Raw genomic sequence first — 26,229 nt, 5'->3', positions numbered from 1 at the left:
TCAGTTTCAGTCAGCTTCCCAGGAAACCCTTCAAAACTCCATACATACATATTTTATGCATCTATATATATTTTTTGTAATTTCCTAATCATATGTTCCCTGATCTATGTGTTCCTGTTCACTCTGTACTTGTTTGAGTTCACATTTTCCTTCTTTAGAAGTTGAATTTAAAATAACTTTTTAGCACACAGCTGTGTAAATAGCTGGCACGTGTCACAGTTCCCATGACTTTCCACTGCAGGTTTTTCAAGTTGAATGTTTGTTTTCACAAAAGGAAACAATGTATAGTACAACATGACATAAAAAAATGAGGCAGATGAGATGTGTGGTTTTTTTTTAATGGAATTTGTTTCTGCTTCTTTGTGTTAGATGTACATGAACATGTATTTGTATCCATATGTATGTATATAAGTACATACTATGCAAGTGTATGCATTGCATAATGTATAGAGATTGGGTGGCTCCTGGCAATTGGTCAAAAAGAACCGCCTCTCAAGGTCAGCTGTCAATATAAGCCTTAAGCTTTACACTCTACATCTTCACATGCAACATGCATCTGACCCATTCTCTGCTCATCCTGTTCTCCAGCCTCCCAGCCCGTGAGTACTCAAAGGTTTCTGTAATGACGGTTCTCATTTCCAGGATAGTTTCTGAGAATCATGCATGTCTGATCGATCTCCATCATGCCTCATAGTGCTGGGTTACCGAGCTGTGTGGCAGTTCAGGGCGATGATCCTCTGCACTGTACCTGACAGCTGGCCGGTGCTGGACTACGCTGACTATGGCTGCTACTGTGGGTTGGGAGGCTCTGGTGCACCTGTTGATGAGCTTGACAGGTAAGGACCTGGTTACAGAAACACTCCAACATTCATGTAAAGTCTTATCAATATTGATGTAAACTTAACACAACCCAGCTTAAAATAACAGATCACCCACATCACACTTTGAAACATAAAAACAACAGAAAAATCTGACTTTACCTCTGGTGGTGTCGTGGCATGTAGATAGTTTTGGCCTTATGTGCTCAGGTTTTGAGATACCTGCCTCTAAGACGTCCTGTTGTCACTCCAAGACAATGGAGCTGAGTGGAATTTTATTTGTGCTGCTCAATGCACTGAAACACTTTGTGAAGATTTCATAAGGAGTATTTCTTCAGCAAAAAAGCAGAGGCTGAAAAAATAAATCAACTAATTCTAAGTCAAAAAAAATCAGCAACAATTCTAATAACCAATAAATAATTTAAGTAACTTTAATAAGCAAAAAGGCCAGAAATAAAGTGGTTCCAGCTTCTTACGTGTGAATATTTGCTTGTTTTCTTTGCCTTCTGTGATGGTAAACTGAATATCTTTTGGGACTGCTGTTCAGACAAAACTACACATTTGAAAACACAACATTTGATTCTGGGAACCTGTGATGGCCTCTTTCCATTTTATTATTCTGCACCTTGTGGACTAAATGACTACTTTAAAATTAACAGGCAGATTAATCTGTGATAAAACTAATTGTTAGTTGCTGTTAATTTAAGGCCACCAAATGACGATGAGATTGAACCTCAACAGCTGGTGATTTTCCTCATCTCGATGTGTGGATGGTGCCGTAATGACGTCTTTATGCGTTGTTGTAGATGCTGTCAAGTCCATGACCAGTGCTACAGTGACGCCATGCAGCATGAGGATTGCTGGCCCATCTTAGACAACCCCTACACTGAGATGTACAGCTACAGCTGTGACAGGGCCAGCAAGACCGTCACCTGCCGGAGTGAGTGCTCAACAACAGTGTCGCCTCTAAACACAGCAACTTTTACCTACTGTCAACTAAGTTTTCTGTATTTCAGTACTTAATGTGAATTGTGTTGTCTCCTGCTCGGTTTTTCTATTTGCCCCTCCTCCTCAACACTATTGCTTTCTTCTGTCTTTGTCACGTAGACAACAACGATCCCTGTGAGAAGTTCATCTGCGAGTGTGACAGGGAAGCAGCCATGTGCTTCGCCAAGGCAGATTATAATGAAGGGAATGCCCACCTTCCCAGTGATCGCTGCAAGTAAGCTGAGGGATGCAGGGATACGCAGTGAGGAGAAACTCGCCGTCAGCACTGAAAAGTATGTCTTTATTTAAAATTAATAAAGGAGAACAAATGCCATTGTGTTCATAGTCATTTTTTAATGTCCGAGGCAATCCTCACAGACTTATCTGCAAATTTCTTTTTGTGATTTACACTATACGTTCTGAAGTAATATCAGAAATATAATTTGCATCAGTCTTAAGAATTTGACCTATTTTTCCCCAACATATCAAGCCTGTGATGTTGGTGTAGGGTCAGCGGTTCAGAGAGGTTCGCTGCCTCTCATGCCCTGGTTTCACAGATGTAGTCGAATGCCAGGTTACAGTTGGCATCATTCCACCTCTTGCGTTTGCGTCTTTCAGAAGCATGAAGCTGCGCGCAGTCCTCTCCGTTGTCTCTGTAGCCCCAGTTGTCAGGCTGACCCTTATCCCAGAAACTGCACATAGAGGAAGGAGGAGAAATAATTATTCTACACATAGTTATGATTTCCTTTCCTAAGCATTTGATACTGCTTTTCATTTTTATAGGTTCACTTTTCTCTCACGTTGGGGTTGAATTGAAGTCAGTCCCATCCACCCAGCTCCAGTGTTCCTCGTGTTCTCGCTTCACAAGTCCAATCCAGTAGTTGTATCTGAGTTCAACAATTTTTGAAATGTAGTCCTAGAAATAGAAAGGTAGCAACAGGTTATTTTTAAGTCTTTGTTTATGCTTGTTGAAGTGCTTCTTATCAGTGGCCCGTGTACAATCATATCTGGCTGACAGAGCCACTGAAACTATGTGGAACCAAACTGGAGAAGCGCTTAAACCTCACCACTTCCTCCACATCGTTCAGAACCAACAGGTGTCCTCCGTGTGTTCGGCACAGCTCCTCTGCTTTGCTCCAGGTAACGGTAGTGGTGGACAGCAGGTAGCAGCTTCTCTGGAAAGACACCCATCCCTCCCTGCATGTTCCTAGTTTGACGAAGATTAAGACAAGTCAGACAGTCTGACTGGGGGAAAAAAAAGACTGAAGTCTGATTTTATTAACATCAAAGTGTCCAGTTTTTACCTCTAACAGGGTAAAGTCTCTGTAAATAGACCTCCTGCACAGTTTCTGCACCTTCAGTTTGTAAAGCAATAAAAGCAACAACAAAAAAAAGTTGAATGGAGGGCATCAAATATATGGCTGCATCAATAAATTCAGATCTGAAAAACAGTTTCTCACCTGAAATGGATGATGGTGTGTCTCCTCCATGGCTGAATCTCTCAAGGTGAAGTTTGACATCAGTGATTTCTTTGCTTAAGTGTGAAACTTTGAGATAAGAAAACAGTTATACAATAATTATCGTATACCAATGTATGAATGATTCAGCTCAATTTTAGTGCGATGTGTTTGAAGTCGTACATTTTATCCCACTGACCATCAGCACAATTAACAGCAGCAGCACCAGGATGCCATAGAGGACATAAGCCACTATCCTCTTCATACCTATGAACATTGACAGACATGTTCTCATCTGAAAGTATGAATCAAGCTCAGCGGACATGTGCATAGTTTTACCTGGTTGCCTAGTTATTTTGTACTCCTCATGGAAAGATCTGTTGTCAGACAATCCAAACTGGTGAAACTGATATTCCATTTCTGAAAGAGATCAGATTTATTTGGATGAAGTGACTGTTTTTTAGACTCTTTAATGCTGGTAGTGCAACAATATTATTCTTTCCAGCTGTAACATTGTCATCTGCAATCTAAAAAATCAAATTAACAATCAAAGAATTCAGCCCATAGACAAACTGAGATTCTCAGTGCAATTTGAAATAAGAGGTCAGCTAAATCCCCCTTGTTTGTTTTCAGGCTAAATATGTTAACTATTAACAACTCAATAAATAGACTTCTGCCTTTATACACTGTAAAATACTCTAACGTTTTCAAAGGTAAGCAGCTACTTTTATCAAACGCTTTACTACATTTAAATCATGATATAAAAGCTTTGTCATTATTGATTTCTAGATCATTTAGTATGTAATTCATGGTGTCATTTGAACATGCATGACAGTGATTAATGCGCATTTCTACATGGTTATAGATTTCTGTACATGTTGGGAATAATGATTACAAAGACATTTAGAGGACAAACAGCTTTTGCTAATAAAGTGAACATTTATCACTCACCTCCATCAACCAGAATGTCTCTGAATTTCTTCTTGGTTGGACTCTGACCATGAGATCACAGAGAGTCCTCCCCTTTAAAGAGGAACACTAAATTTCAATCACAGGAAATGTTTTTAATGTGCCTACAATTACAAAGTTATTCATCATCAGCATAAACTGTCACATAAACAGATATAAGAGATATGAGTTTGCTTCATTTCCTGTGAAAACAAGATGTTTACCTCACATGTTGGTAAGTATGGCGGAAAAGACTCAGAATTTAGATGCAGCACAAAATTACACAAATTAACTTCCTTTTCATTGTCATTGTTTTTTGCCTACACTTTGTCACTTCGTATGTCTGTGAGTGAAAACAGATGCCTCCACACCTCAGATCAGTTTCCCAACTTGTAATACAAAAATGAAATAAACATACTATTGATTTTGCAGAATTTGATTTTTTTTTTTTTTCTACACTGGTAATAGTCTTGTAACTCTTAGATTCATTTTGCAACTCCTAGAGTGGGGCCAAAGCCCCAGGTTGGGAACTACTGTCTTATACTATGCCTGCATATTAAAATATTAATAATGGGGTTCCTGTGGTAAAACAAGTGAATTAATATATAGCATCATAGCATTATATAGCATCAGGGTTTTTCACTAATAAAAGGCTCATCACACTCTTCAAACACCACTGATCTCAGAGGACCAAAACAACCACTAGACCATGAGTCACTCAAATTGCCAGACAGTAACTTTTTTTGCACTACTCTGCCTTGTGTTATCAGGCACACACTGTACAGCTCTATGAGGATACAAGACAGTATGACCACCACCAAATTGAGTTAATTAAAATCGAATTAATTTGAGTACAGAGCTTTTAGTTGTCATGGAGTATTTTTGCACTGTGGCTTTGGTCCTTTTCCATATAGATAGATTATCTTATCCTTGAAACTCAATGGTGACAGCCTCACTCACACTCACTTACACTTACACTACATTGCCCTCTGGTGCTGTTTTTTCGTGGAAAAGCCCCCTCGACTGCCAGAAACTTGAGTTCTGCAGTTCTCAGTCTCACCGCTAAGGGGCGGCGCTAGTTGCAGTGTCAACTCTGGCCTCCACGTGACACCTTTACAAACATTCCTTCCGGCCCCTGCTTCTCTCAGAAAGGAAAATGGCGGCTCTCGGACGCATCTCTCAAGTGTTCCTGAGGTCTTCTTTGACCCAGGCCCGGCGTCAGCTCTCCGCTGCTGCTGCTGACGGTGGACACGGCGGGTTAGGTAACTGTAGCACCTTTTCAAAACTCACTGGCTGTATTTAATGGAATTTATGTTTTCGACAACGTGTCAGGATTTGACGGTGACCTTGTTGGTATAGCGTTAGCTGCGTTAGCATTAGCAGAAGCTTAACACCCTTGAGCGGACAGCGCTGAGAAGAAGTTGCCCAAACAGCTTTCTAGCTTGAATACATCATAATTTCAGTCTGTCATCCAGTCAGAGCATTAACGCAGACACTCAGAGTCTTAGCATAGCTGGCTATAGTTTATTTAAATGGCTTGAAATTGCAGCAGTGTGTCGATTAGCACTTCCTGCAAACTAGAGAGCAACAATAGACCAGATCAGTGGATACTCTTCATATCGTAATCCAAATTTCTGTCTAGTCATAAAACCAAACAAGAGCTGGTAGGAAGAGCAATTAAACTAAAGAAATCCGGCACAGGATACGAGCAGATACTGTAAAGCTGAAAAAGGAAAGGTAACCAAAAGAACACGAACAAAACAGGAATAAATAGGATTATTACGAGCAGAATAAATTTGTAGATATAACAGAGAAATAAAACATCTCAACATTAGTAAACAGTTCTTTAGTTTTACTGTAAGTCTTTGAAATGTATTTGGGACAAAAATAAGATTTCCTGGAGTAAATTGAAGAGGGACATCTGTTTAACCACTATGAACCTAAATTTACAGCATGCTGAGGTGGCGTGATATGACACAATATGTAAGTGGGATCTTTTAGGGGTCATGAAAGTCTTGATCAAACAGCTGCTCAGCTGAGTGTTTAAGATTTAAGCATTTTCTGGAAAGGACACCGCGTTTACTGCTCGATGGTTGAATAAGTCTCCTTACCCAGATGATCACTAAACAGTACATTTATTTTATGATAAATTTTAGATATGAGTTCTGTGTATTCATATTTTATTGTGTATTTGATTTAAATTGATTTTTAAACTGATGGCTAACCTGTTCTGAAATTATTATAAGATTATGGCTTTTTGGAACCATTCAGTTAATCCACTCTGTTAGTAGTGTCACTGTGCGTGCCTCAAAAATGTCTAACATGTTTTAAACTTTTAAACAATCGTTTTGATTTTTTTTTAAAGCAAACCAGGATTCATGAATATGCTGTTAATTGTGTCGGTTATTCCACACTTTAAACTTTCTTTTGTGTATAGTTACAGATAGTGGTTTCCAGTTATGCAAGCTGGTATTATCCCACATTTAGTCATGATAAAGAGCAAATTCTGGGTATAAGCATAAGGTTTCCTCACCAGATATACTACTTGATGGGTGCAGGTTCATATCGTTGTATAGACACCGTATTTTCCTATGTCCCAAGGTTGCATCTTATATGTAAACAGCACTTTAATTCTCATCAATCCTAGTGTTTTGATGAATAATTGCTTTGTTTATTTAACTAATCATTAATGTCTTCTCTTCCAGCCCAGAAATGGAAGATTCTCTCCTTCCTGGTCGCCTTACCTGGTGTTGGGGTGTGCATGTTGAACATGTACCTTAAACAGCAGCATGGCCACGAACGGCCAGAGTTCGTCCCGTACAGCCACCTTCGCCTCCGCACCAAGGTCTGATTTCGTGACTTAAACAATTCGCATTCCAACCTGTCTTTAAGTGTCACTTTTATCAGTATTTTGACTTAATGATGTTTCATCTTATTTGTTTTTTTTTCCCCCACAGCCTTTCCCTTGGGGAGATGGCAAAAAAACCCTGTTCCACAACCCACATTTGAATGCCCTTCCTGATGGCTATGAGGAGGCTGATGAGTAAACCCTCTCTCCAGATCTCATAACTGGGACCAGTCCCTCAGTGTTTGTTACTGGACCACACTCACATTCACAGTTTACTCTTTTCATTTGTGTTCGGTTTACCTCTGTGCTCTCAACATGGGGCACCCAAACCTAAAGATTCCTTTGCTCTGGACCACAAAACAAAACGTCTGCTTAAACTGAACTTGACGCTTAAACTGAATTAACATAAATAAAGTAACTATTACCTCAGTTTGTGCTTTACTTCTGTATGTTGATGTGATGTAGTTTGTATTGAAGATTCTCCAAGCATTGTTTATATGAATAAACCTTTTTCAAAGAGAACATTTTAACATGTCACAGTAGGAAAAACAAAGACCAGGGTCATTGTAACGTGCAAAAAAAACAGTCAAAAGGGAAAAGCGCAACACTTAAAGTAGGGCCACAGCAGGGTTTTTGACTTGGCACAGAAGAAAAAGCACAGGTGTTACTGGTAGCATGAATGGTGGCTCACAGAATAAGAGATTGGTTACATGTGAATAGGAAATATTTTCACAGCAGCACAACACAGTCTGTCCGTCTGTCAGTCCTGGATTCTTCTACATGCGATATTTCAAGAACGCTTGGAGGTCTTTCTGTCAAACTTTGTACAAATGTTGACTGTGACTTAAGGGAGATCCAAAAGGAGTTTGGATGTCAGAGAGCAAGGTCACTATGGCCATATTTATGTTTTGCATGGTAATGTTATATTTTGCACAAGTTTGCACAAATGTTGAATGTGACTCAAGGATAAACTAGATTGTAGAGGTCAAAGGTAAAGGTCGCTGTGACCTTAATGCAAATGTTGTGCTTCAGAATGTGTTATCTCTACAATGCTTTGAGTGATGTTCTTCAAACGTCGCACATATAACTGCTTGTCAAAGCTGGAGTCAAAATGTATTGGAGGTCAGAGGTCATGTACACAACAGTTTGTCTGCAGATTTCCATGTACGGTGGCCCTTAGTGTCAAAACACAGCATTATAGATTACAGTTAAGGTTTAAATATATAAACCTAAAACAGTTTTTAAATATATCTACTATTTATTTAGGCTCTTGTGTCCTGGGAAGTAGTTGGTTGGTTGGAACCATCTAGAAATGGCCTTTCTGCACTGTGGCTGACTGCCAGCTCTTCAGCAAAGGTGACAGAGGGTGGCGGGGCCCCTCCACTTGTTAAACAGGCGTCCACCTTCTTCAGGTTCAATTTTTCTTTCAAAGATTTCCCAAACCTGCTTTCTGGAACACAAAAAAATGGGAAAATGTAAATAGTCCATCATTAATTTAATTGTTTACACTTGTGTTAAAATCCATTTTGATCTAATACTCACTGAACTGTTAGTTATTTGTTATTCCACATAATAACTTAGGTTTTTGAATCTGCACCAAATATCCCGGGCTGCGGTTTATCTGTTGTGAAGCGCCAGACCTGTAACACGTGACTCGCGCTGTGTTACAGACTCCACCTCTTTCACGTGAACGCGCCATAAACCGAATTAGAAAATCCTGGGTTTACAAAGCTCGCTGATAACCAGCTTCATAGCACCGGTTATCTCTTTCCTGTTTCCGTCGCTTAGACAGTTATTGATGATGGGACGCGTGTCGTAACTAACTGTCGCATCGATTAATCTCGGGTTTATTTCGTTTCCAGACCGCGGGTTGCGATTCGATTACTAAATCTAGCATTGAAACATCTCGGATAACTGCGCGCACCCGCTCCGCCATAAAGGGGATATCAATCGCACGCCGAAACCCGGATCACAATATATGAACACAGACAGAGGTGAGGACTCCTTGTACAAGATATAATAACCTAAAGAAGTACACAAAAAATGATTATCTTTTTTGATTTTGTCTATTTATGTCTTCAGTTCATTTGTTTATTTTTGTGTATTTATAGATTTCCAGATGATGAAAAAACACGAGAGGGCCCATTTTTTCAGCTCCAAAGAGCAGGAACTCATTTTGAGGTTGTATGAAGAAGAAAGAGAAATACTGACAGCCAAATCCAACACTACAAGCGCCTCCAAACTGAGAGAGGAGGCCTGGCAGAGAATTGCTGACAAAATAAATGCGTAAGAAGACTCAACAGTTTAAATCAGTTCATTATATTAGTAAGCTGTCAATAATTTCACTGCTGCTCTTTGAATTAACTGTACTGACACATAATCATATTATTCATGATTCACAGGGTATCGGACAGTGGCTATAAAAGGACATGGCAGCAAGTTAAAGTCAAACACAAAAACATAGTGCAAACAGGTATTTATTATTGCAAGCAGTGGTGGAAAGTAACATTTACTCAAGTACTGTACTTACACTACTGTATACTGTTACTTCAGTACATACTACAAATATTGTACTTTTGATTTCAGTATTTTTACACAGCTAATCTCACTAGTTATTTAGCAGGTTAAAATTTAACATACAAAACGTAAGTTCTTTAAATATGATGCATTGTTATAGTTTGTGCATCAGTAACATTGATGCAATAATATTATATAGAATAATACAGCTCTAACGGGGGTCATTCTGTTGCACAATGACCACTTATTTTAATATTTTATTATTATTTTGAATATTTTAAACACATTGGTAATACCTATGTAATTGTACTTGAGTTTTTTTTTTTAATGCAGGACTTTTACTTGTGAGTATTCTCTGAATACTTCCTCCACCTTTGATTGCAAGTCTGCATTTTTCAGCACTGTCATGTCCTGGATGATGTTCTACTCAACTTTTCTATATTTATTCAGCAAAAAGGAGAAGGGTCGAGGTGATGAGGAATGAGGGGGGGTCAGCAACCCCGTCGCTGACCTCTGCTGAGGAGGATGTGCTCCAGCACAAAGACAACAGGCTGAGAGTGGAGGTCCTTCCTGGGGGCGCCTGTATTGAGCCACTGACTGGATCTGATAACTCTTTCATTAGTGGTAGGTGTAGCTGACCTTTCATAAAAGTCCAGCTGGAATTGACCTCACAGCTTAACTTAATGTCAACCCCACCGCCACAGTGTCAGGCCACCCTGTGCTCCTCCTGCCTGTAACAAAGACTGAACCAGAGAGCTTGAGCAGTGATGAGACAGATGTCAGTGATGCACATTTTGAAGGGGTAAGTGTTTCTAAACGTGTGTTTTTTTGTTTTTGTTTTTTTAGCCATTTGTCTTTTAATTCTTAACATATGGACTTGGCTGTTTTTTGTAGGACGTGCACAGTAGCATCTTCCAGGAAAAGTCCCACTCAGCATGTGCTACGATCGGTGGCAGAAGTGCAGAGGTGAGGTTTATGTGTCAGCAGTGGTGCATGGTAATGACAACTATTAAGAATGAGCACATGTGACGTTTATTTTGTTTTTCAGAGGCAGACAGAAGATATAAAAGCCCTTTACTGCTGCTACCTCAAAAAGGAGATAGAGAACCGCAACCAACAGATGGCATACAGAGCACTTAAAATGAGGAAGCTGGAAAAGGAAATCTTATTACTTGATAAACAGCTGGTGTGACCATGTAATGAAATGATGATGATTTTATCTTATTATTATAATGTGTTAAAATTTGATTTACCTAGCTCAAACAGTTGCAATAAATTGCTTCACTTGTCATATACAGTCATATTCTGCCTCCAACACACCTGGACTGGTGAGTGTGGGTTAGGGATTTTACAGCAATGTACCATATTAATGCAATTCTGATCTATGGTTGGTCAAGTTTGCAACAATGTGACCAACATTTTCTCACTGTTGCAATATTGCACTGTACAACCCTACACATGCAGTAGCTCATAGGATGACCACTACAATCCCCAGACTGTGACAGTATTGGAATAATTTTTTTAGTTGCCCAAAGCTCATTTCAGTCCCAGCGTTGTCTTAGCAGGAGTTGCCCCAAAGTGGGCCTGAGGCCCAGTGAGGGTTCAGTGTAGGAGGGTCATGAAGAAGGGATTGTAAGTGCAGCCCCTGCTGTGTAACCCTGTGCCCCAGGAGGATTCCCTTATCACATGAGTTCCAGAGCACTGACACATTCTTGGTTGTCTTGGCTCTGTACTCCAGCACACTGGGTTTGAAATAAGTGAGTAAAACAGTGAATGGTGTTAATTTGAGGGCACTTCAACCCACATCAGATGTGTAGTGCAGGAATGTTTACTCTTTAATAAATATTCCTGCAATTTAGGAGACAATAATTAGCTCCGTCAAGGAGGTTATGTTTGCACCTGTGTGTAGTTGTTTGGTTTGTTTGTTCATTTGTCAGCAGGATTTTGCAAGAAGTATTGAACTGATGGGACATGGGCCAGGGAAGAACCCTCTAAATTTCCGTGTGGATCCAGTTACAAGCATGAATCCAGAAATATTTTAAAAATAATTTTCCTTAACATTGCGAGATAGCATGTTTTGTCTTGGTGGAGGTATGTGGTCCCCTTAGTTCTATTTAGACATGTTCACATATGGAAACTCATTATGTTTATATGACATGTTTGGTTGCAAATCCTTTGCAGTCACTGACAGGCTGAGGTCTGTGACTTCTAGATATAAAATAGCTTCCTGGCTGAAGCTCTAATTTGCCTACACTGCTGCCATCTCTTTCTTGCTTATTTTGGAGGCTTTTGTTTTCATGGAGCCTGGTCTTCAGTAAATTTAGCTCAGTCCGATTGATTGATCTGTTTGATCTGGACACACTGTGGCCAACCGCACATAACTTTGCTGAAACAGTTGTTATAAGATGTGTAATCACAGCACACATGAAGTTAAAAAAAAGCAGCATATACTGTATTCTTTGGATTAGCAACAGCACTATTGTTCCAAGGTATGACACTAGGATACCTGTGCATTTACACTGTGGAAGGTCATTTTAATCATCTCTCTTTTTATATGCCTGAGAAAAATGTCAGTGGTTATATTCATTTTTAAATGTATTTAATTTATTGTTTGTTTTGTTAATTCAAAAAAACAGGTAAAAGCACTTTGTTTTAAAGCTTAGTTTAATTTTAACATCACACCTAAAACCTAATCTCTTTCATCATATTTAAAATCAATTTGGTATTACAACTAAATATTTTAATATATTTATGAATCAGTGCAATTGTTGGTTTAGTTTCTTTTTTATCCTTGTGTTTTTGTATTTATTAATTATTTTTCTATGCACCGACTACAACAGAAAAATTGTTTGAAATGTAAAACAAGATGTATCTCAAGTATCTTACTGAGAAACAATAAAAAATGTTCTCTTTACTGTGTCTGTTATGTGATCCAGAAGGCGCTTAATCTCATCGGAACATGTACAATGCACATTAGTGGGCTTCATGATAATAAAAACCTCTATTTGTAATTAATTTGTTGCTTAAACTTTTATTTTGGTAGATTTTAACATGCTCCAGAGCAAGTCTGACTAAACCGACTTGGTTTGTGTAAAGCAGACTCAAAATTCAACATACTTTTATCTCTGGGAAGATAAAACCGGTGTTATTATTAGTAAAGTCAGCTGTCTTGTGCCCACTTCTCAGACTGTACGTCCAAGGTCTTCACATGCAGCAGCAGGTCACTGTCGGGGAGTCTGGACGTCCTCCCGCGGCTCTGCAGCGCTCATGCACGGCCATGCACGGTGGTTTGGACATTTTCAAAATGGCGGACAACGACTTACTGGGGACACAAATGTCCACACAACGATTAAGAGTCAATTAAGGACATAAACTTGGATCATGTCTTCCAAATAGACGCGACATCACCGCAAAGCTCTGTCTTGAGCAGCTGATTCCAGTTAGATGGGGATTTAACGCAGCCATTGGCTGACAGAGCTGTGCGCGTTCACGGTCAACTTGTGAAGCCATCCTCAATCGAGTACTGAAATCAGGATTCATCATGGACTCAAGGGGAAGAATTAACTACAAAGCTTCATTATTATTACAAACAGCGACAGATATGTAGTCAGTGTGACATTGACATGGATTTTACATGGCTGTGCTTCCATTGTCTTTTATCATTTTACTCGATTTTTTTAAAGTAGGTGTTTAATGACTGATTTTATTTGTTCACTATCTTTTTTCTTTTTTTTTTTTAATTGCATAGCCTGAAGGATGAGTCCTTGAAACCCTTAGTCTCCTCTTTCTGCTTGACAGAATCACTTGCAGCAGTAGATGACAGTATAGCTGGTCGTAGTCAGTACACTCCACACACCTATAACCAGTCATCGCATGCAGAATTAATGTTTCATCTTCTTACCTACCTGCAGTATCAGACTCTGCAGTTGCTGGTGGAGCATGTCCAGGGGCGGGCTGGGGTTGAAATTCAGCCCAGGAGCTTGGTTTGGAGAGGCCTTTTACCCGATCGCACAGCGGATGTAAGTGGAACTGTGATTTTAACATGAATACTTTATTTGCAATATAAAAACAATCTAATGATATACATGATATACAGTAAGTAGAGTGTACTAAAGTAAGCTACATATGCTCACACATACTATGCATACTCAAAACTATGTTTATTTAAAAATCAAAACTTGTGTGTGTGTGTGTGCGCGGAGAACAGAGGCAAAAAGACTGGCAAAATTCTGTTCAATTTCTGCTTTATTTCGTAGCATGAAAACATGGAAAAGAACATGCTTTGTGTATTGCTTGCATGTGGTTTTTCTCAAATAAAAGTAATTAAGTGTGTGTGTCTGTGGCTTCTTTTTTAATTTACCTGGCCTGTCTTTCTTGTTTTCTTTTGACAGTTTGATGACTGACGTTTTTTATGACATTTTGAGGTCAAAAAAATTTTGACTTTTTTTGGCATTTTTTTGACGCCTTACTATACTATGACGATTTTTATGACATTTTGAGGTAAAAAAAAATGTTGACTCTTTTTGGCATTTTTTGACGCCTTACTATACTATGACGTTTTTTTATGTAATTTTGAGGTCAAATAATATTGTGACTTTTTTTGGCATTTTTTGACGCCTTACCATACTATGACGTTTTTTATGACATTTTGAGGTAAAAAAAAATTGTGACTTTTTTTGGCATTTTTTGACGCCTTACCGTACTATGACGTTTTTTATGACATTTTGAGGTCAAAAAAAATTTTGACTTTTTTTTGGCATTTTTTGACGCCTTACTATACTATGACGTTTTTTATGACATTTTGAAGTCAAAAAAATTTTTGACTTTTTTTGTCCGATTTTGACGCCTTACTATACTATGACGTTTTTTATGACATTTTGAGGTCAAAAAAATTTTTGACTTTTTTTGGCCGAAAAAAACGCCTTACTATACTATGACGTTTTTTATGACATTTTGAGGTCCAAAAAATTTTTGACTTTTTTTGGCCGAAAAAAACGCCTTACTATACAATGACGTTTTTTATGACATTTTGAGGTCCAAAAAAATTTTGACTTTTTTTTGGCCGATTTTGACGCCTTACTATACTATGACGTTTTTTATGACATTTTGAGGTCAAAAAAAATTTTGACTTCTTTTGGCCAAAAAAAACACCTTACTATACTATGACGTTTTTTATGACATTTTGAGGTCCAAAAAAATTTTGACTTTTTTTGGCCGATTTTGACGCCTTACTATACAATGACGTTTTTTATGACATTTTGAGGTCAAAAAATTTTTTGACTTTTTTTGGCCGATTTTGACGCCTTACTATACTATGACGTTTTTTATGACACTTTGAGGACAAAAAAAATTTTGACTTTTTTGTCCGATTTTGACGCCTTACTATACTATGACGTTTTTTATGACATTTTGAGGTCCAAAAAAATTTTGACTTTTTTTGTCCGATTTTGACGCCTTACTATACTATGACGTTTTTTATGACATTTTGAGGTCCAAAAAAATTTTGACTTTTTTTGGCCGAAAAAAACGCCTTACTATACTATGACGTTTTTTATGACACTTTGAGGACAAAAAAAATTTTGACTTTTTTTGTCCGATTTTGACGCCTTACTATACTATGACGTTTTGAGGTCCAAAAAAATGTTGACTTTTTTTGGCCGAAAAAAACGCCTTACTATACTATGACGTTTTTTATGACATTTTGAGGTCCAAAAAAATGTTGACTTTTTTTGGCCGAAAAAAACGCCTTACTATACTATGACGTTTTTTATGACATTTTGAGGTCCAAAAAAATTTTGACTTTTTTTGTCCGATTTTGACGCCTTACTATACTATGACGTTTTTTATGACATTTTGAGATCAAAAAAAATTTTGACTTTTTTTGGCCGAAAAAAACGCCTTACTATACTATGACGTTTTTTATGACATTTTGAGGTCCAAAAAAATGTTGACTTTTTTTGGCCGAAAAAAACGCCTTACTATACTATGACGTTTTTTATGACATTTTGAGGTCCAAAAAAATTTTGACTTTTTTTGGCCGAAAAAAACGCCTTACTATACTATGACGTTTTTTATGACATTTTGAGGTCCAAAAAAATTTTGACTTTTTTTGGCCGATTTTGACGCCTTACTATACTATGACGTTTTTTATGACATTTTGAGGTCCAAAAAAATTTTGACTTTTTTTGGCCGATTTTGACGCCTTACTATACTATGACGTTTTTTTATGACATTTTGAGGTCAAAAAAAATTTTGACTTCTTTTGGCCAAAAAAAAACACCTTACTATACTATGACGTTTTTTATGACATTTTGAGGTCCAAAAAAATTTTGACTTTTTTTGGCCGATTTTGACGCCTTACTATACAATGACGTTTTTTATGACATTTTGAGGTCAAAAATTTTTTTGACTTTTTTTGGCCGATTTTGACGCCTTACTATACTATGACGTTTTTTATGACACTTTGAGGACAAAAAAAATTTTGACTTTTTTTGGCCGAAAAAAACGCCTTACTATACTATGACGTTTTTTATGACATTTTGAGGTCCAAAAAAATTTTGACTTTTTTTGGCCGAAAAAAACGCCTTACTATACTATGACGTTTTTTATGACATTTTTAGGTCCAAAAAAATTTTGACTTTTTTTGTCCGATTTTGACGCCTTACTATACTATGACGTTTTTTATGACATTTTGAGGTCCAAAAAAATTTTGACTTTTTTTGGCCGAAAAAAACGCCTTACTATACTATGACGTTTTTTATGACATTTTGAGGTCCAAAAAAATTTTGACTTTTTTTGGCCGAAAAAAACGCCTTACTATACTATGACGTTTTTTATGACATTTTGAGGTCCAAAAAAATTTTGACTTTTTTTGGCCGATTTTGACGCCTTACTATACTATGACGTTTTTTATGACATTTTGAGGTCCAAAAAAATTTTGACTTTTTTTGGCCGATTTTGACGCCTTACTATACTATGACGTTTTTTATGACATTTTGAGGTCAAAAAAAATTTTGACTTCTTTTGGCCAAAAAAAAACACCTTACTATACTATGACGTTTTTTATGACATTTTGAGGTCCAAAAAAATTTTGACTTTTTTTGGCCGATTTTGACGCCTTACTATACAATGACGTTTTTTATGACATTTTGAGGTCAAAAATTTTTTTGACTTTTTTTAGCCGATTTTGACGCCTTACTATACTATGACGTTTTTTATGACACTTTGAGGACAAAAAAAATTTTGACTTTTTTTGTCCGATTTTGACGCCTTACTATACTATGACATTTTGAGGTCAAAAAAAATTTTGACTTTTTTTGGCCGAAAAAAACGCCTTACTATACTATGACGTTTTTTATGACATTTTGAGGTCCAAAAAAATTTTGACTTTTTTTGGCCGAAAAAAACGCCTTACTATACTATGACGTTTTTTATGACATTTTGAGGTCCAAAAAAATTGTGACTTTTTTTGGCCGAAAAAAAACGCCTTACTATACTATGACGTTTTTTATGACATTTTGAGGTCAAAAAAAATTTTGACTTCTTTTGGCCGAAAAAAACACCTTACTATACTATGACGTTTTTTATGACATTTTGAGGTCCAAAAAAATTTTGACTTTTTTTGGCCGATTTTGACGCCTTACTATACAATGACGTTTTTTATGACATTTTGAGGTCAAAAATTTTTTTGACTTTTTTTGGCCGATTTTGACGCCTTACTATACTATGACGTTTTTTATGACACTTGGAGGACAAAAAAATTTTTGACTTTTTTTGTCCGATTTTGACGCCTTACTATACTATGACGTTTTGAGGTCCAAAAAAATGTTGACTTTTTTTGGCCGAAAAAAACGCCTTACTATACTATGACGTTTTTTATGACATTTTGAGGTCCAAAAAAATTTTGACTTTTTTTGGACGAAAAAAACGCCTTACTATACTATGACGTTTTTTATGACATTTTGAGGTCCAAAAAAATTTTGACTTTTTTTGTCCGATTTTGACGCCTTACAATACTATGACGTTTTTTATGACATTTTGAAGTCCAAAAAAATTGTGACTTTTTTTGGCCGAAAAAAACGCCTTACTATACTATGAAGTTTTTTATGACATTTTGAGGTCAAAAAAAATTTTGACTTCTTTTGGCCAAAAAAAACACCTTACTATACTATGACGTTTTTTATGACATTTTGAGGTCCAAAAAAATTTTGACTTTTTTTGGCCGATTTTGACGCCTTACTATACAATGACGTTTTTTATGACATTTTGAGGTCAAAAATTTTTTTGACTTTTTTTGGCCGATTTTGACGCCTTACTATACTATGACGTTTTTTATGACACTTTGAGGACAAAAAAAATTTTGACTTTTTTTGTCCGATTTTGACGCCTTACTATACTATGACGTTTTGAGGTCCAAAAAAATGTTGACTTTTTTTGGCCGAAAAAAACGCCTTACTATAGTATGACGTTTTTTATGACATTTTGAGGTCCAAAAAAATTTTGACTTTTTTTGGCCGAAAAAAACGCCTTACTATACTATGACGTTTTTTATGACATTTTGAGGTCCAAAAAAATTTTGACTTTTTTTGTCCGATTTTGACGCCTTACAATACTATGACGTTTTTTATGACATTTTGAAGTCAAAAAAAATTTTGACTTTTTTTGGCCGAAAAAAACGCCTTACTATACTATGACGTTTTTTATGACACTTTGAGGACAAAAAAAATTTTGACTTTTTTTGTCCGATTTTGACGCCTTACTATACTATGACATTTTGAGGTCCAAAAAAATGTTGACTTTTTTTGGCCGAAAAAAACGCCTTACTATACTATGACGTTTTTTATGACATTTTGAGGTCCAAAAAAATTTTGACTTTTTTTGGCCGAAAAAAACGCCTTACTATACTATGACGTTTTTTATGACATTTTGAGGTCCAAAAAAATTTTGACTTTTTTTGTCCGATTTTGACGCCTTACAATACTATGACGTTTTTTATGACATTTTGAAGTCAAAAAAAATTTTGACTTTTTTTGGCCGAAAAAAACGCCTTACTATACTATGACGTTTTTTATGACATTTTGAGGTCCAAAAAAATTTTGACTTTTTTTGGCCGAAAAAAACGCCTTACTATACTATGACGTTTTTTATGACATTTTGAGGTCCAAAAAAATTTTGACTTTTTTTGGCCGAAAAAAACGCCTTACTATACTATGACGTTTTTTATGACATTTTGAGGTCCAAAAAAATTTTGACTTTTTTTGTCCGATTTTGACGCCTTACTATACTATGACGTTTTTTATGACATTTTGAGATCAAAAAAAATTTTGACTTTTTTTGGCCGAAAAAAACGCCTTACTATACTATGACGTTTTTTATGACATTTTGAGGTCCAAAAAAATGTTGACTTTTTTTGGCCGAAAAAAAACGCCTTACTATACTATGACGTTTTTTATGACATTTTGAGGTCCAAAAAAATTTTGACTTTTTTTGGCCGAAAAAAAACGCCTTACTATACTATGACGTTTTTTATGACATTTTGAGGTCCAAAAAAATTTTGACTTTTTTTGGCCGATTTTGACGCCTTACTATACTATGACGTTTTTTATGACATTTTGAGGTCCAAAAAAATTTTGACTTTTTTTGGCCGATTTTGACGCCTTACTATACTATGACGTTTTTTATGACATTTTGAGGTCAAAAAAAATTTTGACTTCTTTTGGCCAAAAAAAAACACCTTACTATACTATGACGTTTTTTATGACATTTTGAGGTCCAAAAAAATTTTGACTTTTTTTGGCCGATTTTGACGCCTTACTATACTATGACGTTTTTTATGACACTTTGAGGACAAAAAAAATTTTGACTTTTTTTGGCCGAAAAAAACGCCTTACTATACTATGACGTTTTTTATGACATTTTGAGGTCCAAAAAAATTTTGACTTTTTTTGGCCGAAAAAAACGCCTTACTATACTATGACGTTTTTTATGACATTTTTAGGTCCAAAAAAATTTTGACTTTTTTTGTCCGATTTTGACGCCTTACTATACTATGACGTTTTTTATGACATTTTGAGGTCCAAAAAAATTTTGACTTTTTTTGGCCGAAAAAAACGCCTTACTATACAATGACGTTTTTTATGACATTTTGAGGTCCAAAAAAATTTTGACTTTTTTTGGCCGATTTTGACGCCTTACTATACTATGACGTTTTTTATGACATTTTGAGGTCCAAAAAAATTTTGACTTTTTTTGGCCGATTTTGACGCCTTACAATACTATGACGTTTTTTGACATTTTGAAGTCAAAAAAAATTTTGACTTTTTTTGGCCGAAAAAAACGCCTTACTATACTATGACGTTTTTTATGACATTTTGAGGTCCAAAAAAATTTTGACTTTTTTTGGCCGAAAAAAACGCCTTACTATACTATGACGTTTTTTATGACATTTTGAGGTCCAAAAAAAATTTGACTTTTTTTGTCCGATTTTGACGCCTTACTATACTATGACGTTTTTTATGACATTTTGAGGTCCAAAAAAATTTTGACTTTTTTTGGCCGAAAAAAACGCCTTACTATACAATGACGTTTTTTATGACATTTTGAGGTCCAAAAAAATTTTGACTTTTTTTGGCCGATTTTGACGCCTTACTATACTATGACGTTTTTTATGACATTTTGAGGTCCAAAAAAATTTTGACTTTTTTTGGCCGAAAAAAACGCCTTACTATACTATGACGTTTTTTATGACATTTTGAGGTCCAAAAAATTTTTGACTTTTTTTGTCCGATTTTGACGCCTTACAATACTATGACGTTTTTTATGACATTTTGAAGTCCAAAAAAATTTTGACTTTTTTTGGCCGAAAAAAACGCCTTACTATACTATGACGTTTTTTATGACATTTTGAGGTCCAAAAAAATTGTGACTTTTTTTGGCCGATTTTGACGCCTTACTATACTATGACGTTTTTTATGACATTTTGAGGTCCAAAAAAATTTTGACTTTTTTTGTCCGATTTTGACGCCTTACTATACTATGACGTTTTTTATGACATTTTGAAGTCCAAAAAAATTTTGACTTTTTTTGGCCGAAAAAAACGCCTTACTATACTATGACGTTTTTTATGACATTTTGAGGTCCAAAAAAATGTTGACTTTTTTTGGCCGAAAAAAACGCCTTACTATACTATGACGTTTTTTTATGACATTTTGAGGTCCAAAAAAATTTTGACTTTTTTTGTCCGAAAAAAACGCCATACTATACTATGACGTTTTTTATGACATTTTGAGGTCCAAAAAAATTTTGACTTTTTTTGGCCGAAAAAAACGCCTTACTATACTATGACGTTTTTTATGACATTTTGAGGTCCAAAAAAATTTTGACTTTTTTTGGCCGATTTTGACGCCTTATTATACTATGACGTTTTTTATGACATTTTGAGGTCCAAAAAAATTTTGACTTTTTTTGGCCGAAAAAAACGCCTTACTATACTATGACGTTTTTTATGACATTTTGAGGTCCAAAAAAATTTTGACTTTTTTTGGCCGAAAAAAATGCCTTACTATACTATGACGTTTTTTATGACATTTTGAGGTCCAAAAAAATTTTGACTTTTTTTGTCCGATTTTGACGCCTTACTATACTATGACGTTTTTTATGACATTTTGAGGTCAAAAAAAATTGTGACTTTTTTTGGCCGATTTTGACGCCTTACTATACTATGACGTTTTTTATGACATTTTGAGGTCCAAAAAAATTTTGACTTTTTTTGGCCGAAAAAAACGCCTTACTATACTATGACGTTTTTTATGACATTTTGAGGTCCAAAAAAATTTTGACTTTTTTTGGCCGAAAAAAACGCCTTACTATACTATGACGTTTTTTTATGACATTTTGAGGTCAAAAAAAATTTTGACTTTTTTTGGCCGAAAAAAACGCCTTACTATACTATGACGTTTTTTATGACATTTTGAGGTCAAAAAATGTTTTGACTTTTTTTGGCCGAAAAAAACGCCTTACTATACTATGACGTTTTTTATGACATTTTGAGGTCCAAAAAAATTTTGACTTTTTTTGTCCGATTTTGACGCCTTACTATACTATGACGTTTTTTATGACATTTTGAAGTCCAAAAAAATTTTGACTTTTTTTGGCCGAAAAAAACGCCTTACTATACTATGACGTTTTTTATGACATTTTGAGGTCCAAAAAAATTTTGACTTTTTTTGTCCGATTTTGACGCCTTACTATACTATGACCTTTTTTATGACATTTTGAGGTCCAAAAAAATTTTGACTTTTTTTGGCCGATTTTGACGCCTTACTATACTATGACGTTTTTTATGACATTTTGAGGTCCAAAAAAATTTTGACTTTTTTTGGCCGAAAAAAACGCCTTACTATACTATGACGTTTTTTATGACATTTTGAGGTCCAAAAAAATTTTGACTTTTTTTGTCCGATTTTGACGCCTTACTATACTATGACGTTTTTTATGACATTTTGAGGTCAAAAAAAATTTTGACTTTTTTTGGCTGAAAAAAACGCCTTACTATACTATGAAGTTTTTTATGACATTTTGAGGTCCAAAAAAATTTTGACTTTTTTTGGCCGAAAAAAACGCCTTACTATACTATGACGTTTTTTATGACATTTTGAGGTCCAAAAAAATTTTGACTTTTTTTGTCCGATTTTGACGCCTTACTATACTATGACGTTTTTTATGACATTTTGAGGTCCAAAAAAATTTTGACTTTTTTTGGCCGAAAAAAAACGCCTTACTATACAATGACGTTTTTTATGACATTTTGAGGTCCAAAAAAATTTTGACTTTTTTTGGCCGATTTTGACGCCTTACTATACTATGACGTTTTTTATGACATTTTGAGGTCCAAAAAAATTTTGACTTTTTTTGGCCGAAAAAAACGCCTTACTATACTATGACGTTTTTTATGACATTTTGAGGTCCAAAAAAATTTTGACTTTTTTTGGCCGATTTTGACGCCTTACTATACTATGACGTTTTTTGACATTTTGAAGTCAAAAAAAATTTTGACTTTTTTTGGCCGAAAAAAACGCCTTACTATACTATGACGTTTTTTATGACATTTTGAGGTCCAAAAAAATTTTGACTTTTTTTGGCCGAAAAAAACGCCTTACTATACTATGACGTTTTTTATGACATTTTGAGGTCCAAAAAAATTTTGACTTTTTTTGTCCGATTTTGACGCCTTACTATACTATGACGTTTTTTATGACATTTTGAGGTCCAAAAAAATTTTGACTTTTTTTGGCCGAAAAAAACGCCTTACTATACAATGACGTTTTTTATGACATTTTGAGGTCCAAAAAAATTTTGACTTTTTTTGGCCGATTTTGACGCCTTACTATACTATGACGTTTTTTATGACATTTTGAGGTCCAAAAAAATTTTGACTTTTTTTGGCCGAAAAAAACGCCTTACTATACTATGACGTTTTTTATGACATTTTGAGGTCCAAAAAATTTTTGACTTTTTTTGTCCGATTTTGACGCCTTACAATACTATGACGTTTTTTATGACATTTTGAAGTCAAAAAAAATTTTGACTTTTTTTGGCCGAAAAAAACGCCTTACTATACTATGACGTTTTTTATGACATTTTGAGGTCCAAAAAAATTGTGACTTTTTTTGGCCGATTTTGACGCCTTACTATACTATGACGTTTTTTATGACATTTTGAGGTCCAAAAAAATTTTGACTTTTTTTGTCCGATTTTGACGCCTTACTATACTATGACGTTTTTTATGACATTTTGAAGTCAAAAAAAATTTTGACTTTTTTTGGCCGAAAAAAACGCCTTACTATACTATGACGTTTTTTATGACATTTTGAGGTCCAAAAAAATTTTGACTTTTTTTGTCCGATTTTGACGCCTTACTATACTATGACCTTTTTTATGACATTTTGAGGTCCAAAAAAATTTTGACTTTTTTTGGCTGATTTTGACGCCTTACTATACTATGACGTTTTTTATGACATTTTGAGGTCAAAAAAAATTGTGACTTTTTTTGGCCGATTTTGACGCCTTACTATACTATGACGTTTTTTATGACATTTTGAGGTCAAAAAAAATTGTGACTTTTTTGGCCGAAAAAAAAACGCCTTACTATACTATGACGTTTTTTATGACATTTTGAGGTCCAAAAAAATGTTGACTTTTTTTGGCCGAAAAAAACGCCTTACTATACTATGACGTTTTTTTATGACATTTTGAGGTCCAAAAAAATTTTGACTTTTTTTGTCCGAAAAAAAACGCCATACTATACTATGACGTTTTTTATGACATTTTGAGGTCCAAAAAAATTTTGACTTTTTTTGGCCGAAAAAAAACGCCTTACTATACTATGACGTTTTTTATGACATTTTGAGGTCAAAAAAAATGTTGACTTTTTTTGGCCGAAAAAAACGCCTTACTATACTATGACGTTTTTTATGACATTTTGAGGTCAAAAAATGTTTTGACTTTTTTTGGCCGATTTTGACGCCTTACTATACTATGACGTTTTTTATGACATTTTGAGGTCAAAAAAAATTGTGACTTTTTTTGGCCGATTTTGACGCCTTACTATACTATGACGTTTTTTATGACATTTTGAGGTCAAAAAAAATTGTGACTTTTTTTGGCCGATTTTGACGCCTTACTATACTATGACGTTTTTTATGACATTTTGAGGTCAAAAAAATTTTGACTTTTTTTGGCCGATTTTGACGCCTTACTATACTATGACGTTTTTTATGACATTTTGAGGTCCAAAAAAATTTTGACTTTTTTTGTCCGATTTTGACGCCTTACTATACTATGACGTTTTTTATGACATTTTGAGGTCCAAAAAAATTTTGACTTTTTTTGGCCGAAAAAAACGCCTTACTATACTATGACGTTTTTTATGACATTTTGAGGTCCAAAAAAATTTTGACTTTTTTTGTCCGATTTTGACGCCTTACAATACTATGACGTTTTTTATGACATTTTGAAGTCAAAAAAAATTTTGACTTTTTTTGGCCGAAAAAAACGCCTTACTATACTATGACGTTTTTTATGACATTTTGAGGTCCAAAAAAATTTTGACTTTTTTGGGCCGAAAAAAAACGCCTTACTATACTATGACGTTTTTTATGACATTTTGAGGTCCAAAAAAATTTTGACTTTTTTTGTCCGATTTTGACGCCTTACTATACTATGACGTTTTTTATGACATTTTGAAGTCAAAAAAAATTTTGACTTTTTTTGGCCGAAAAAAACGCCTTACTATACTATGACGTTTTTTATGACATTTTGAGGTCCAAAAAAATTTTGACTTTTTTTGGCCGATTTTGACGCCTTATTATACTATGACGTTTTTTATGACATTTTGAGGTCCAAAAAAATTTTGACTTTTTTTGGCCGAAAAAAACGCCTTACTATACTATGACGTTTTTTATGACATTTTGAGGTCCAAAAAAATTTTGACTTTTTTTGGCCGAAAAAAACGCCTTACTATACTATGACGTTTTTTATGACATTTTGAGGTCCAAAAAATTTTTGACTTTTTTTGTCCGATTTTGACGCCTTACAATACTATGACGTTTTTTATGACATTTTGAAGTCAAAAAAAATTTTGACTTTTTTTGGCCGAAAAAAACGCCTTACTATACTATGACGTTTTTTATGACATTTTGAGGTCCAAAAAAATTGTGACTTTTTTTGGCCGATTTTGACGCCTTACTATACTATGACGTTTTTTATGACATTTTGAGGTCCAAAAAAATTTTGACTTTTTTTGTCCGATTTTGACGCCTTACTATACTATGACGTTTTTTATGACATTTTGAGGTCCAAAAAAATTTTGACTTTTTTTGGCCGAAAAAAAACGCCTTACTATACTATGACGTTTTTTATGACATTTTGAGGTCCAAAAAAATTTTGACTTTTTTTGTCCGATTTTGACGCCTTACAATACTATGACGTTTTTTGACATTTTGAAGTCAAAAAAAATTTTGACTTTTTTTGGCCGAAAAAAACGCCTTACTATACTATGACGTTTTTTATGACATTTTGAGGTCCAAAAAAATTTTGACTTTTTTTGGCCGAAAAAAACGCCTTACTATACTATGACGTTTTTTATGACATTTTGAGGTCCAAAAAAATTTTGACTTTTTTTGTCCGATTTTGACGCCTTACTATACTATGACGTTTTTTATGACATTTTGAGGTCCAAAAAAATTTTGACTTTTTTTGGCCGAAAAAAACGCCTTACTATACAATGACGTTTTTTATGACATTTTGAGGTCCAAAAAAATTTTGACTTTTTTTGGCCGATTTTGACGCCTTACTATACTATGACGTTTTTTATGACATTTTGAGGTCCAAAAAAATTTTGACTTTTTTTGGCCGAAAAAAACGCCTTACTATACTATGACGTTTTTTATGACATTTTGAGGTCCAAAAAAATTTTTGACTTTTTTTGTCCGATTTTGACGCCTTACAATACTATGACGTTTTTTATGACATTTTGAAGTCAAAAAAAATTTTGACTTTTTTTGGCCGAAAAAAACGCCTTACTATACTATGACGTTTTTTATGACATTTTGAGGTCCAAAAAAATTGTGACTTTTTTTGGCCGATTTTGACGCCT

General features: G+C 35.0%; 4 protein-coding genes across 4 annotated transcripts; 3 read left to right on the top strand and 1 right to left on the bottom strand.

The window, feature by feature from the left end:
- Positions 1–550: 550 nt before the first annotated feature.
- pla2g1b (phospholipase A2, group IB (pancreas)) lies at positions 551–2,044 on the top strand. The gene is made up of 4 exons (XM_041042047.1): positions 551–599; positions 695–836; positions 1,625–1,758; positions 1,926–2,044. Exons 1-4 carry the CDS (start codon positions 551–553, stop codon positions 2,042–2,044), a joined length of 444 nt encoding a protein of 147 aa, XP_040897981.1.
- Positions 2,045–2,090: 46 nt separating this feature from the next.
- asgrl1 (asialoglycoprotein receptor-like 1) lies at positions 2,091–4,261 on the bottom strand. Its single transcript, XM_041041919.1, has 8 exons — positions 4,214–4,261; positions 3,602–3,682; positions 3,446–3,529; positions 3,266–3,352; positions 3,110–3,154; positions 2,873–3,012; positions 2,606–2,721; positions 2,091–2,497 (listed from the first exon to the last, which is right to left on the bottom strand). The coding sequence occupies exons 2-8, from the start codon at positions 3,678–3,680 to the stop codon at positions 2,344–2,346; spliced, it is 705 nt and encodes a 234-aa protein (XP_040897853.1). The 5' UTR covers positions 3,681–3,682; positions 4,214–4,261; the 3' UTR covers positions 2,091–2,343.
- Positions 4,262–5,349: 1,088 nt separating this feature from the next.
- LOC121184314 (cytochrome c oxidase subunit 6A, mitochondrial) lies at positions 5,350–7,487 on the top strand. Its single transcript, XM_041041921.1, has 3 exons — positions 5,350–5,472; positions 6,916–7,055; positions 7,168–7,487. The coding sequence occupies exons 1-3, from the start codon at positions 5,367–5,369 to the stop codon at positions 7,255–7,257; spliced, it is 336 nt and encodes a 111-aa protein (XP_040897855.1). The 5' UTR covers positions 5,350–5,366; the 3' UTR covers positions 7,258–7,487.
- Positions 7,488–8,756: 1,269 nt separating this feature from the next.
- On the top strand, positions 8,757–12,268 carry si:ch211-107p11.3 (GT1 domain-containing protein). The gene is made up of 7 exons (XM_041041918.1): positions 8,757–9,052; positions 9,170–9,344; positions 9,461–9,531; positions 10,026–10,199; positions 10,280–10,377; positions 10,470–10,541; positions 10,624–12,268. The coding sequence occupies exons 1-7, from the start codon at positions 9,037–9,039 to the stop codon at positions 10,765–10,767; spliced, it is 750 nt and encodes a 249-aa protein (XP_040897852.1). The 5' UTR covers positions 8,757–9,036; the 3' UTR covers positions 10,768–12,268.
- Positions 12,269–26,229: the final 13,961 nt, after the last annotated feature.

The sequence above is a fragment of the Toxotes jaculatrix genome, chromosome 7 (assembly GCF_017976425.1).
Source record: "Toxotes jaculatrix isolate fToxJac2 chromosome 7, fToxJac2.pri, whole genome shotgun sequence".
In the NCBI taxonomy this organism is placed as follows: Eukaryota; Metazoa; Chordata; class Actinopteri; family Toxotidae; genus Toxotes; species Toxotes jaculatrix.
Note: the sequence above shows the minus strand (reverse complement) of the source record. Positions and strands in the feature narration are given on the sequence as shown.